Below are 15,990 nucleotides of genomic sequence, written 5' to 3' on the forward strand. Positions count from 1 at the left end.
TCTGAAATGACGGAGATTTGGATCGAATCTCGACATCTCAGCATACCAACCTAATTTGTATGGGTGCTGTGTATACATAGTAAAAACGCTGTTTAAGATTTTATACAGCGCTGATAATTATATCAACCTTATAGTATTTGTTTAACCGTTTGAACAATCATGTTTAATTGATTGAAGATTAGATATTGAAAATTAAACTTTGTTGCTTAAAATTTAAACACTTGTTTAAACTGTTTAAACAATTACTGTATATTAAACAGCGTTGTACATATATATATATATATATTTTTTTACTGTGTTTAGTGTATATCATAACGGAGCACCCCCACCCCCCAAAAACCATGGTGAGTGTTTGCGCACCCAGCTTCCCATCGCCTTTGTGGGCCTATCATTAGGGGCGACCACCGTCCCTGTGTTAAAAATGGTTACACTTCGTAATTCCGAAGCTTCGTAATTCCGAAGGTTCTTTATTCCGAAGGTTCGTAATTCCGAAACACGTAAATTGCCTATACCTCGATGTTCGTTAATCCGAAAACGAAAAGGGGTTCGTTAATCCGAACATTTGTGGCGTAATTCCGACGATTCGTTATTCCGAAGGTTCGATAATCCGAAAACGAAATAAGGTTCGTTGTTCCGAAGGTTCGTTAATCCGAAAACGAAATAAGGTTCGTTGTTCCGAAGGTTCGTTAATCCGAAAACGAAATGAGGTTCGTAATTCCGAAGGTTCGTTGATCCGAAAACGAAATAAGGTTCGTTTTTCCGAAGGTTCGTTAATCCGAAAACGAAATAAGGTTCGTTTTTCCGAAGGTTCGTTAATCCGAAAACGAAATAAGGTTCGTTAATCCGAAAACGAAATAAGGTTCGTTAATCCGAAAACAAAATAAGGTTCGTTAATCCGAAAAATGAAAACCGGGAAAGCAGAGGCAGAGGCAAGGGGAGGGGGCGGGGGACACTTTTGCCGTTCAATTATTATGAGGATGGGAAGGCAAGGGCGGCCGAACGAATTTTCGTTGGGGGTAAAGCCAAAAAATGAAACTCATACGTCAAAATGGGCACTTTGGTGATATTTTCACCTTAAGATTATCATCTGCTTGAAGTCATTGCGTGTTTGATAGTGATTAAGTAGAGATAAACCTTCTTTGAAGTGACTTCTTATTATGGCAAAATGTATATTTAGGCTTTATTTTTCGGGAGAGAGTATAATGAGCGAGCGGCTTGGTAAAACAAATTCAAAGGTGAAGTTGTATAACGTTTTTTGTGGTCAATTATTCTTAAAATGGCATTATTGCGAGGTGTTGCGAGCGTGAATCACAAGCTAAAACTTTAGGTTATTTCAATAAAAAATGAAAATTAGTTTTTAAAAATCCGAGCAGATTTCTGCTGTCATTAAAAAGATGTGCATCTAACTAAAGAATTAACACGAGCGCAAAACGCGAGCTTAAACATACTGACCAGAAAAGGAACCTGTTAAAGAAAGCATTTAGTGACCTTTTTAGGATGCATATTTCACCAATCGAATGAGAGTGCGAAGCGCAAGCTGAAAATTTTCAGTATTCCAGCCTGAAAACTTAACTTAACTTGTATACTTTAAAAAGAGTATTTTATTTCGAAAAGACATGAAAACGGCATATTTATTTTTGAAAAAGGAACTTTCCCATTTTGGAAAATATTAATTCCCATGTTTTTAATTTCATTTTTGATGCCCCCTGCCTCCCTCCCGACCTGATCTAAAGGGGACATTTTAAGAACTTTTTCAGTTAGCCATGAAGACGATGCGTGTTTTAACCAATGGCGGCGGAACGTTTTTTTTTTTTTTTTTGGGGGGGCAAAGCAAAAAAAGGGGCCAATAGGGGCAATTTGGTGCAAACGGATATTTTCACCATTAGATTATCATCTGTGTAAAGAGGTTGTGTGTTTTGTAGTAACTAAATTGAGCACAATTTTTTAAGTGATCTCTAAAGTTATATATTTACGTTTCATTTCTGCGAGCGTAGAGGGCAAGCGGTTTGGGGGGAAAAGTCAAATCTGAAGATGTAAAATTCACCTTTTTGGTCAATTACTGTTAAAAGGGCATCCTTGTGAGATGTTGCGAGCGAATCACGTGCTCAAACTTTTGGAAATTTCATGTGGGCCTAGAATGATAATATTGATATAGATATTATTTACCCAGGGAAGCCACTTCAGTTCTGAAAACTATTCTCCCAGCTTTTATTATTTTTTTACAAGAATGCTTAGAATGTCCAGTTTTCAGGTTGGAAAATCGGAAAAATTTGGCTCACGTTTCTCGCTCGCATCAAGTATTGTTCATTGAGGAACTCATTCTATTCCTGGTTACAAAAAAGAAGTATGAAATGTCCAGTTTTCAGGTTGGAATATCACAAATTTTAAGCTGGTAAAAAATGAAAACTAAGGTTAGTCTGATTTCCGCCACTGACTTTAGCACAGGGCAAAAACTCCTGTAAAAACAACCTGAGTTTTCTCAGGTAAAAAGTTTCATGCAACGGGCCCCAGGTCAGTATATAAACAAATTACAGCTCGCCCTCGCATTAAATCTTTAGAAAGATACACATCTTTCTCACGATTACAAAAAATGCTCCGAATGCTCACTTCACGTCTTGTTACATGAAATGTCTACTAGTTTGAGCTTGCGATTCGATTTCAACATCTCACAAGGATCATTATTAGTATTATTTTTATTTTTATTACCAGCAGAAGCTGTTATTAAAAATGTTATTAAGCAATTGCTCAGATAAAATCGAAATTAGCCTATGCTTGATCAGGGCGCCTATATTAATGAAATACATGCTTTGGCCCCAACACACGCATGTATCATCGATCGTTATTACTATCATTGCATAATATCGTGTAATCTTGTAAGACAACATCGTTTTTGTTACCAAAATGAATTATTTTCATTTTCGGAAATACGAACCTTATTTAATTTTCGGATTAACGAACCTTATTTCGTTTTCGGATTAACGAACCTTATTTCGTTTTCGGATTAACGAACCTTCGGAATTACGAACCTTATTTCGTTTTCGGATTAACGAACCTTCGGAATTACGAACCTTATTTTGTTTTCGGATTAACGAACCTTCGGAATTACGAACCTTATTTCGTTTTCGGATTAACGAACCTTCGGAATTACGAACCTTATTTCGTTTTCGGATTGACGAACCTTCGGAATTACGAACCTTCGGAAATACGAACCTTCGGAATAACCGAACCTTCGGAATTACGAAGCTTCGGAATTACGAATGTATGCGGTTAAAAATATAGTTCGCTGTTGTGCATAGAGAGATTACTAGTCGCCTTGATACAGGACTACTTCTTTCAGTTTAGCTATCTCGTTTTTCCGAAAGACTTGTTGAACATTTGAAAATATTCGCTTCTCATCTGTAACGAAAGAGTTTATTCATGAATAATTATTATGATAACTTTATTTTTCATTTAGGTCATTTTTAAGTAGGTCTTCTGATGAGTCTTATTTTCCGAAGGTCTTTCTTCAACTAAAATTCAATATTATTTCTGGAATTTCGGCACTCTATTCTTTATTAAGAAATAAACTGAAATTGAATGAATGCTTTCTTTTGTGTAGTGTTCCCCATGCATGAATTCGCATTACGTTTGTCCGTGAGAACAGCCAAATCGTCATGTGACTATTGAATCATGGGAATTCACACTACAGATATTTGTAAATTCGACCCAACCCATTCGATTTTTTTTTTCAATTTGATATTGCTGATATTGCTGTATGAATATGATTGAAAATCTAACACTTAGGGCTATTTTACTGTTTCAGTTGATAAATTTGATCCCATCATAGTTATCTTCATAAATGGCGATTTATTTTCAAAATAAGCTGGCTACGATACCCTTCTCTGGTCAGATTTGGAATGTCAGATATCCTATCCAATGGTGGTAAACATTATTTCACGTTTATTTTTTTAAAAGGAATTTGTCAAAAGTGTCGTTTTAACACACAGGTCTATGGGGAATGTTTTACGCGCGTGACACCTATACACTCTTTCAGATTTCCTTGACTTTTTCATGACCTTAAAACAGACTAGTGTAAATTTCAATGAGTCATTGATCACACGTCATGCTTATGGGCATACTATAAAGCCATCAATTCAAATTTGATATAGACCTATTCCTTATCGGAGTTTGTTTTTCAATTAAACGAATATAATCTGCTCATATAAGATCTGATATATGGTTTTTGCAAGTTCCTTAGATTGAACAGGTCAGAACTAGACTGCAGTTACAGACTAGTCTGCTGTGCAAACCCTTCACTCGAGTTGAGGGTCTGAATGTGCAGCCTATTGGTGACTTCTGTATAAATGCCATTGAAAGAGCAAGTGTTGTATGTGATAGTCTTTGCGTGGAGACCCACTTGTTGATCAAATTTTCAATCAGGGTCTGTGCGTGCAGGCTGTTGGGGTGAACATGCATAAAATAAAAATTTGTAAGCCATTTTCACGTTTTTTTTTGCTACTAAAAGAGGGCAGCCCCCACCCCCCCCCCCTTCTCCACTAGATCCGGCGTTCCTACGTACACTAGTATGATAATCTAAATTTCCAGCTTTTTTTCTGAGAAAAGCTCCAAATTCAATTTCCATAAATCAGGTCCAATCACTGATCTGTATACTAGTAATGATATTCAGATTAGTGGCTCCAATCGGTATTACATTCAGACCAATGTTTAGATCGACGAATCAGATTATTTCTAATCTTAAAGGACAAGTCCACCCCAACAGAGAGTTGATTTGAATAAAAAGAGAAAAATCCAACAAGCACAACACTGAAAATTTCATCAAAATCGGATGTAAAATAAGAAAGTTATGACATTTCTAATTTTCGCTTAAAATAGTTCTAGGCACATCCTGGTCGGTATGAAAATGAGGAAACTGATGACATCACTCACTCACTAATTCTTTTGTATTCTATTATATGAAATATGGAAAGTTCAAATTTTCTCCTCATTGTCCTGTGAAACAAAGTTTTATTTCTCCCTAAACATGTGGAATTACCATTGTTTAACATTTTATGGTTCAGTCAAGTCGGTCCTTACAATAGAGTTACGTATTTAACTCTATGGTCCTTACTGTCCAATCGTAAAAAAATTTAAATATTGTCGACATAAAAAAAAGAGATAGTGAGTGATGGACATTTGCATTTGACTAAATTGTGCACGTACCTGTTTTGTGAAAAATCAGCGAAAATTTTGATCATAAAAATTATGCTTGTCTTATTTTTCTCCATTGATCAAAATCAACATTTTTCTGAGGTGGACTGGACCTTTAAGGACCAGGCCCTTCTACTTTAGAAAATGTTACTTCCGTAGAAATATATTCCCAGTATCCTTTCTTCTTCTTTTTGCTCAATATACCAAAACAAATATTGTTGAATCTAGTTTGAATTTCCGGTAACCCAATGCAAATAATGAAATCAGAGCTATATCGGAATAAAAACGATTCATAACTTCTGTAGGATATAAACAACGTTGTGTGTTGTCGAGCATACCTGAACTAAAAATAATTTCATTCCTGTGAGTTAGAATAATATAAAAACAATGGGTTCCCAGACCGGATACCCGGACCGGAAACCCATCTAAAGAGAGAGAGAGAGAGAGAGAGAGTCCGGAACAATGACGAAACGGTCCGAAGGTAATAAAAAGGACCTTCACATTTGTAATAGGAATTTCTTTGAACTTCATTAATCAAATCATTCCCACATGCCGTGCGCACTGTTAAAGTTACTGAACACACGAATTCTTTTTATAGCTTCTATCACTATATAGTGGCGGAAAGGTGGAGGTCACGGGACAAAAAAGTTCCACAACCAAAAAAAAGGAGAAAATGAAAGAAAAGGACGAGTGAGGATGAAAGATTATTCTATACTGTCAAAATCTATTACAAAACTAGCTTTTCGTATCATAAAGACAAGAAGAAAAAAAAAAGCTTGCTCGCCTTTCGCTCATTTGAGATACTGTATAATTTTTGCATCATACTTAGTGATATGTTCATTCTCTTCCCAGTTTTTGGCTCATTACTCCACTGGCTTTTGTAAATGTCAAATAAAATTAGGAAATTGATATCGGAAAAAGAAAGAAAAAAAAAATATCAAAATACCTTTAAAAATTAGGAACTGACAGGTTTACATACATAATCTAACATAAGCCTTTTCTACCGAGTATAAACCGGGCTAAAGGAGAGGGGAGGGGGTGGGCATATAAATCTAGCTTAATCCAGTCTGCCGCCCGCCATGCACCCCCGGCCCCCTCTTTTCCGTCAGTTACCAACGTGACCACATGAGGCGTGCGGCAATACACTTCAGCCATGACCCGGAACCAAATATGCCACAAAGCCGGAACCAGTTGGTAATTTCCCAATTAAAAAAGTCTTGACCTATTGTGGATATTCAATCTAACGTAACATTACGCTATTTTGTTTTATTGAAAACAGATAGTCATGGTCCTTGCAGTAATTATTATAATCTACTAAAATCTGCTCAAATCATTCATTCCCTTATCCTCTATTGAGAACGTTGATAAATAACCAATGACAGTGACGTCATAATCAGACTAATCTTGGCTTAATTATGTCCTGGATGTAGGGACCCTTTTAAGAGCAAATATTTTTTTATTATTCAGTTATTTATGTATTAGTTCATATTTTATTTTTATATCATTATCATTATTTGTTTTAATTATCACTTATTAATTTTGGGACTTTTTTTTAGATCAAAGAAAAGGAAAAACCCTTTATTCTGTGACAGTGGGAGCATAGGCGGCGGAAGCGAAGAATTTTATGTTGATGACCTTTTTTTTTTTTTTTGCTTGTCAATTTTTTTTTTACTTGTGTCCATCCCAAAATTTCAGGTGGACCCCCCCCCCAAAATTTTTTTTTTGCTTCCACCGCCAATGAGTGGGGGGGGGGGGTAGGTTCGTGTATAGTTCTTTTCAACTCAGTCGAAACTTAGAGAAGAGGAGGGGAAGAGATTGAAACAAACATTTGAAAAATAACGAAAGAATTTTCACCAAAATAAAAAGAAATAACGTGAAATCTTCCTATTATATGATATTTTTTATTCATTAAACGTAGAATTAGCTGTCGATGTGGGTCCTTATTCCGCGAATTGCGATGAAGAGGCCAATCAAAGGGTCGTCACAGCTATTCCCAATATATTAAACTCGTCCAGTATTCATGAAAAATGATTTAATTGATGACGGTTACTCGCTTCGCGCACGTTTGATGTTGAATACTATTTTGCTTTAACAAATTCAGATCATTTGTGAAGTTCCAGTGGCGTATAGTCGAGCCAATTATTTTGAGGGACCTGACCGGGGGGGGGGGCAGACTTTCAGACTTGTTCATGATTACTAGAAGTGGCCTACAATGGCGTCACACAATTCAGTTTGACTGCCCTCGCCCTCCCCCCCTGGCCCGACTGAGTGGCAAATGTTGCTTAAAGTGGTATAACACTGTAAAAAGAAATATAAAATAGTTGAAATTACTCAATAAAATTGTAGCAAAAAATGCCGACTTTGGCAGTTTTAGGTAAAATTTACCTATTTTCTTCGCATCCAATTTAATCAAGAACATTAAGGTACAATAACTTAATTCAATTAAGTAAAACTTAATTCAATGAAGTAATCACTAAAATACTTGAAAAAAATCAAATGGGGGAGTGGACTTTCGTTATTCGAAAGTCCACTCCCCCATCGTCCCACTTTCAGTGGCATCATTATTATCTTAGACATCCTTTATCCAAATTAGATTTTGTGCATTGCACATGTATAGGTACTGAAATTGATATTTATACGCGATCGTTTCATTCTTACAAATAAAACAGTGAGAATAATTATAAGTATTTTCCGAAACCTAACAAGAAATTTGAAATTTCTACTAAATGACTATTTAATGTTGCTCTTTCTTTGATTCAACAAAAGAATAAAATAGTTACACCCTTATCCAAGACAATTTCAACAACAGATAGATATGACAATTATCTAAAAAAAAACACGCATTTAATTGCTCTAATGAATATACATGCATTATTTAAATAAGGCGTTAATTGAAAAATATAAGTACACTCAACATGATTTTATAACTAATAATCATATTTGCCTAATTGAGTTATATTAACTCAATCAAAGCAAGCAATACGTGAAATGTATATTGAATGGATTGGCCAAATAAATCAAATTAAAAGACAAGTTAAAGCTACTTAAAAAAACGAAAAAAAAATACAAATTATAAAAATACATTAAGTGTTAACTATTGATTCAGATATTTTTTTACAGTGTATATGACTAAAAAGATCAGAGTAGGCCCTATCAACACTAGATGACTTTTAAACGTTATTTGCATATTATTATATCTCGGAAATTCATCATGAATGAGTTAGTGATCGTCTCATTTCATTTCATGCCTTATCTATGAAAATGAAATATTAGACCCATCTCTCTTTTTATATTTGTGGAAAAGATATAAAAAGAAGAAGACCCAACCCATTTAATGAAAAAAGTCACATCGTTGATGAGCTTACACAGATCACACAGATGGACAAAAAAAATGGATCTGGAATTTGTTAATACTATTCAGGGGCCGCGGAACGGTTTTCAAAGTGGGGGGGGGGGGGGGCTGACCATGCTAAAAATCACAATCGTATGGTAATTTTTGCGTTTTTGTACGGTTTTGGAAAAAAGTGGGGGGGGGCTGAAGCCCCCCCAGCCCCCCGGTTCCGCGGCCCCTGCTATTTATCTTAAATGATCAATTTTGCATGATTTTGATGGATCACTGTTAGATTGCTGGCACTAGTGGTAGGCCCTATATGTTTTCTTTATCAATATTAGATTATTAGTTTGTATCATAGAGTATATATATCTCTATGGCTTGTTGAGTCAAGCCCGGAGTCAAGCCTTGTTCAGGAAAATTGCTTGTATAGACAGTTCATTCATCATGTTCATAGAAAACTTTCGAGATCACGTGACAGACGAGCCCCCCCCCAGAAATCCAACATGGCGGCCTACGCAAGTGCCACTTTGCTGCAGATTCGGCTTGGAAAATCAAGGATCTTGAGTCACCTGAGGCTTAAAGTAAGTTGTTAATGGTACAGCCGAAATTAGCTCAAGATGATTGCCATTTAATGATTATTCCTGTAGATCTATTTGTAATCTGTATACTTTGTGGGGATAATATAAATCCATGAAATAAAATTACTTGCTTGTTTTCGGTCCCACTCGTTGCCTTTGATGTTATGTTCTAGGAATTCGTTTTTGAAAAAAAAATATTTTCTTCTGCCTGGATGGATGTAATTATGAGGGGAAACCGCTTGTTTACCGTAATGATGGAATGCAAATTATTGATTACACATTTAGGTCTTCTGATAGATGTGATTGATGATAGATAAACCAAGGCTCCACATTAACTTTTTTTGGTGGTGGCCCGTTCGGGCCACCAAAACCTTCAAATAATTTTTTTTGGTGGCCCATTAGTAAAGTTTGGTGGCCCGAAAAATATAAAGAAAAACATTAATTAAAAATGAATAAAACAAACTGAAATATTCTGCAGTCACTACCATGTACGTACCACTATTCTTTGTACATCTTGTATGTAAATCGTGCTTGCTGTTATTTTACTTTGCTTATTTTGTGGTAATATATAAATTGTTCTATCATTGTGAATATGAAATGATTGAAAGAGAATAAAAGAATTGTATTGTTCCCAGGTTGTGTGGACTTTTAATCTCCGTATAGATACACACTCATAATGGTAAAGTAAATAAATATTTCATATAGCAAACTCAGATTGATTTACAAAACAATGATTTTTCCTTCCTTTTTGGAATAGTATATTGAAAAAAAAAATTGTAAAAACGAATAAGTGAAATAAGACAAATAAAAAAATGAAGTAAGAAAAAAACAAAGAACAGGAAAAAAAATTGAGAAAAAACAAAAGAAAATGTAAGAAAAATGAATAAGACAAAATTATCAGAAAAAATGGGGAAAAATATTATTATTCAGTAGAAACATGGTCTTTAATCAGGCATATTCGATGGGAAGGGGTATAAATGGTTTAATCACTGTAAAAAAAATTGACAGAAAAAAATAAGAAAACGGCAAGATATCTGGAAAAAAACAGTGAGAAAATTCCTTCCCTATATTTGACAAAATGATGGAAAAAATTCACATTTCATATCAATAAAATGCCTTCCCAAAGTATTTACTTCCTTAAGAGTGGTTTAAGAAGTCATTTATAAACAAGAAAGAAAGAAGCTGTCTATTCAAGACAGCTTCGAAAATAAACCAAATATCAACATACATACAAATGCACATGTGGGACTGTGATGTACTCACCTATGTGTTTTATGTGTATTAATGCATTTGGAAAATCGGTCTTTTTGAGTCAAAAGAGAGGTCATAATTCCACCTTTTAATGCTTGCAAATTATCAGGTTTCAGTAATATGGACTGTAGAAGGGCATTTCATTGGTGTAAAATGTGACTTTGACGTAGATTTTCAAAGTTCTGTGGAAGATTTCTGAGCAGTAACATTTCGCATCGCAGCTCCCTGAGTCTGAATAGTCTGCTAGCGCACAGCCAGCTGCAGTGGTTTCACGCATGCAATGCTCAGCCAGACAGCCGGCACTGCCGGCTGAATAATAGTTACTGTATGCTAGCGGTAGGCCTACATACTGTCATGACTGTGCAATCATTGTGTGTGTGTTTTTGTGTGTAGATTAACAAAAAAGGCGCATGACGAATTGGCTTGCAATTTGAACTGTAGAAAGTTGATAAATGCATGCAAAATCGGGAGAAAAATTGCGCTACTTTGAAAATTATTGGTTGCCCGATTCGGGCCACCAAAACTTAATATTTTTCAATAATGGTTGCCCGAGATGAATTTTTGGTGGCCCCGGGCCACCGGGCCACCGCTAATGTCGATAAACTAAAGCTTGGCATCATGATGAAGTGCGACACAATTTAGCGGCTCTCGCAGTCTCGGCTCGCACGCGTTATTGAGTGATTTTGACTTATGAACGCGCGATGTGCTATATCGATGCAGGGGATGTTGAATCTCAGCTGTGAAACATGGTGATACATTTTTTGTTTTATTGAGATAAAATTTGAAAATGAACATTGTCATTGCAATTAAAAAAAGGCAGTGTATACAGCCACACGCGTGTGTCTTTACCATCCAGCCACACGCGTGTGGTTATATCCAGAACACCTATCTGTGGATACCGCCACATGCCGTCAGTAATAACAGTAAAACACGTACGGTATGTAGGTCTGACCGTCTATATCACGATCAAAATAACCTCATTTCTTCATTAAATTCTTACATTCTAAACCCCTTTGATATCCTTAGATAGCGATGCCAAACCAGCCGCGCGTTCGCATCGGTATGCTCTGCCCCTGTGTAAAACATGGTCTCAGAAAACTCTTTTCCAGTCTTTAAATATTAATTCAGTAACACTCTGACCCACAAAAATCCGAAGATTATTAAATTAAAATAGGAAATTTTCACTTTACATTCTGATTTGAGGTTAGAATCGCCAGATATTTTGCACTTGAAATGTGTCTTGAAACCTGCCTGATCGTACGATGCGCGCGGCCATTTTGAATCTCAGAAGCCAAAAGTGGAAAGTACTGCTCATGTCATAATCATGTGACACACAAGATTTTGACTTCCACCAGTGTTTGTGGCAATTTGAATCGTTAGTTTAGTACTTTTGCTCTGAAATTATGTCTAAAAAATCCGATTTTTTTTGCATTTTGATATCATGATTTGATATGGTGATTTGATGATGACATGAATGTTTTGACCCCTTTATCGTACCCCTACACATAAAAAAACCAAAAAACTCCCAGCATCATGAGATTCTTTGAATTCTAAGCTTTGTAATGATACCAAACTTGTTACCAATTAGCAAACCGCGAATTACCGCCAGCGGGAAAGATAAGGGCTTGCACTGTCCCCAATCTGGAAAATTCAGGGTCAATACAGAGACTGTATAGTCTGTTGAGTAGGGTTGTTTGGTTTTTGGTGATTATGTAACAGATGGTGATGTACCTTTCTTGCCCTTTTAAACCCTGATTATGGTCCAAGGCCATTTTTTTTGTTTTTTGCCTGATTTATTATGTTTAGATCTATGTTTACCCCTTCCATAATTTGCCCCAGGCCCCTGCGTGGCCTATATGTTTGCAACCCGCCCCTCACCCATAACTGCCATTATTACATGTACTCGTCCCAACCTTATTTTTCTTTTTTTTTTGGGGGGGGGGGCCTGTAACACGGACCCCAAACTTTATTGGCCCTTGCCCCCTGACCCCATTTTTTGGGGGGGACTACCCATTATCGGTACTTGTCCAACGTCACCGGCCCGGCGGCCCCTACCTATCCCGACTCATTTTTTTTTAGCTACCTTTAAGCAGTCAAATGTTACTGGCCCCCGCCCCTCCCCCCATCCCGGCCCCTGCCCCCCCCCCACCAGCCCAATTTTTTTTAGCTTTCTTTAACTTGTCCAACCTTACCGGCCCCTGGCACCCCATCCCGGCCCCTTGGCCCCGACCCAACTATTTTATTTCTTTTTTATTTTTAGCTTTCTTTAATTTGTCCAACCTTACCGGCCTCTGGCCCCCCTCCCCGGCCCGTGGCCCCTGACCAAATATTTTTTTTTTTTTTTTTTTTAGTTTTCTTTAACTTGTCCAACCTTACTGGTCCCTGGCCCCATCCCGGCCCATGGCCCCTGACCCATTTTTTTTTTTTTTTTTTTTTGCTTTCTTTAACTTGTCCAATCTTACCGGCCCCTGGTCCCCTCCCCCATCACGGCCCGTGGCCCCTGACCCAATTTTTTTATTTTATTTTTTTTATTTATTTTTCTTTAACTTGTCCAACCTTACTGGTCCCTGGCCCCCTCCCCCATCCCGGCCAGTGGCCCGACCCAATTTTTTTTTTTTAGCTTTCTTTAACTTGTCCAACCTTACTGGTCCCTGGCCCCCATACCGGTCCATGGCCCCTGACCCAATTTTTTTTTTTATAGCTTTCTTTAACTTGTCCAACCTTACCGGCCCCTGGCCCCCTCCCCCCATTCCGGCCCGTGGCCCCCGACCCAATTTTTTTTTTTTTTAGCCTTCTCTAACTTGTCCAACCTTACCAAATCACTTTGGAAGGCCAGAAAGGCGATCTTGTAATATTCTCGATGTTGAATATACTTGTTTGGGGGAAAAATAGTATAACAGAATACATCTTTTCACAAGTGAACATTCGATCGTCTTTGAAATGCAGATGATACGTGTGTGGAATACTTTACCACTGACCAATTCATTGATCAGGGATCAGGCAAGTTTCTTGCATAATGATAATAATCAGTATAATGGTATTTCATTTCAAGAATGTTAGAAGCATAAACTGAATTGTACAGAGCTTTTACATGTAAACAAAAGAAAATGTAAACTGCATTTTAGTACAAGTTTATTAAAAAATAATATCAAGTTGTATTATACAAATATACATGTATACAAAGCATGAAGAAGCATAAATTTGGTAATGAATGCAGCTGGACAAGTACTTCTGCACTTGAATTGTTCATTACATATTCGTCTCATTTGCATATTTACCACTTTTTGTACATGTAGAAGATAATATTCTATGAATTTGTTCTTGTGCAATTGAACATCATATCACTGATGATGATACTATTATCCAATTTATTTGTAATGAAATGCCATACACAAGAACAAACATCATTGTAACATATATTGTACTATATTGCATCATAATCTCATTTGCATATTTAAATACATGTATTCTGTTTGAATATTAATATATTATAATAGTTTAATCAAGGAATAGGCCACTTGACATATTGTTGGTGGTTAATTTCCTCATACATGTAGTTTGAAAAGAAATATTTTTAACATACATGTTTACAATATGCGTATCATTGGCTTTGCATCATAACCTCATTTACATAAAGATATATGGTATTTTAAATTTGCATATTTAATTATATGAAACACTCTTTTTTTAATATTATATATTGGTTTAATCAAAGGATGGGCCAATTGACATATTTTGGTGGTTAATTATCTCAAAATCACTAGCATGGGTGAAACTACAAAGGCAAATACACATTCCGCATGAGCAGCAGACATTTTTAATGATATGCGTGCATATTTAATTAGATATTTGCCTAATTTGCATATATTAAGAAAAAACCGTAGTCTTATTGTGAAGAGCAGGTCACAAGCTTCAAAATGAATGGTCACAACATATGTATACAGTAGATATTTTAAAATGATGTGGCATCGCTATCTAAACCCCTTTGATATCCTTAGATCGTTTCAATTTCATTCTCACCGTCTTCTCTCCTTGCTTTTCTTGTCTTGTTACAAACGGTCGTCTGTTTAACAGCAAATTCTCTTTTTCTACTTGTGTCGATTCTGGCTTCCTTCGCGGTGGCAGACCCATACAGCGTTAGCGCAGCGCAGTAGTAGACATACACAGTTTGGGTTTCGTACGTACGCACGTACGCGCACATAGCCTAGAGTCAGTAGAGAATCGACACAAGTAGAAAAAGTGTGGAAATTTGCTATTTAACAGGCGGCCTTTTGTAACAAGACAAGAAAAGCAAGGAAAGAAGACGGTGAGAATGAAATTGAAACGATTTAAAGAAATCAGAGTGGTTTAGAATGTAAGAATTTAATGAAGAAATGAGGTTATTTTGATCGTGATATAGACGGTCAGACCTACGTACGCGTTTTACTGTTATTACTGGCGGCGTGTGGCGGTATCCACAGATAGGTGTTCTGGATATAACCACACGCATGTGGCTGGATGGTAAAGACACACGCGTGTGGCTGTATACACTGCCTAAAAAAAAACAAATTGTATATGACAAGCATTGCCATGCCTGCAAATATTTTGTGAAAGGAAATTTTAGTAAAAAAAATATTGCAGAAAAGCTTAACATGAAGTTGTTGAATCTTGGGCATGTTACTCTTGTCCTATCTGTTTTGTCAAAAAAATAAGAAAAAATATTGGTGAAGGTTTGACAAAAGCCCATCAAAGATTAAGAAAGTTATTAGAATTTAATTTTTTTTTTATTTGTGAAGTTATAGTCTAGACCTAATTCACTCACACATTGTACGAGGTTAGTATGTACTAACCTCGTACAATAGACCGTGTTTGACCCTGGATTTCGAAGTAGTCTGCAAACATCGCTTCATTGCTGAAGTAATATTTGCCGAAAATCCTCGCTACTTACCGGGGCTCTTGCCGGTAAGTAGCAATAGTTTATCAAATATGAAAATAATACTAAAATAATAATCATTAAAAAAAAGACATTTTGCTTACCTCGGCCTCGAAAGTGACTTCGCTTGTCTCTTCCACGGAAATACAAGGAAGCCCGTTGGTGGCGCTAATAATTTCACAACCTTGATTCAGCTCCTCGGTAATTTTATAACTGTATCTAAATTCTTTGAATGCGCAATCCTTATGATTAATTTACTAATTATGGGCACCAATGAATGAAATACCTTCAAAAACATAATTAATTATTATTATTGGTGATGATAACACTCATTTGCAATTAATTTAAAAAGATGACTGATAAAAAAAATGAAAATAATATACTTGCCTGGAAAGAAACCAGCAGTACAAGCTTTGACGAACGTCAATAATACGTATACGGTATACCAAAGTCTATACAATGAAAAGATTGGACACTTCACGGACTTTGCGTAATGCCTTGCGTCGATATGCATGTAAAATAGTGTAGGTGCCTATTCTTTCCCTTGTCGTGTCTTTGATATGAATATAAATCGCGCGCCCTCTTCAGGAGAAAATTGATATCAACGCTGACTGATTTCTATCTCCGTGAAATCTTCACTAAAGATCAAGAAAATATACATATTTTTAGAAAGAAACTTCAAGGAGAAGTCACGGAAGGATCTAAATGATTCGGTAAGTGTCATAGCA

The 15,990-nt window shown here is 36.4% G+C and overlaps 1 protein-coding gene across 1 annotated transcript in view; it reads left to right on the top strand.

Moving 5' to 3' along the window:
* The first annotated feature begins 9,018 nt into the window (after window positions 1-9,018).
* Window positions 9,019-15,990, top strand: part of LOC121429633 (propionyl-CoA carboxylase alpha chain, mitochondrial-like) — a 52,070-nt gene continuing 45,098 nt past the window's right edge. Inside the window, exon 1 of the mRNA XM_041626771.1 lies at window positions 9,019-9,102. Within this exon, the coding sequence (XP_041482705.1) occupies window positions 9,025-9,102 (78 nt within the window). The 5' untranslated portion in view covers window positions 9,019-9,024. The remainder of the gene's footprint in view (window positions 9,103-15,990) is intronic.

This window comes from Lytechinus variegatus, chromosome 16 (assembly GCF_018143015.1).
Source record: "Lytechinus variegatus isolate NC3 chromosome 16, Lvar_3.0, whole genome shotgun sequence".
Classification (NCBI taxonomy): domain Eukaryota; kingdom Metazoa; phylum Echinodermata; class Echinoidea; order Temnopleuroida; family Toxopneustidae; genus Lytechinus; species Lytechinus variegatus.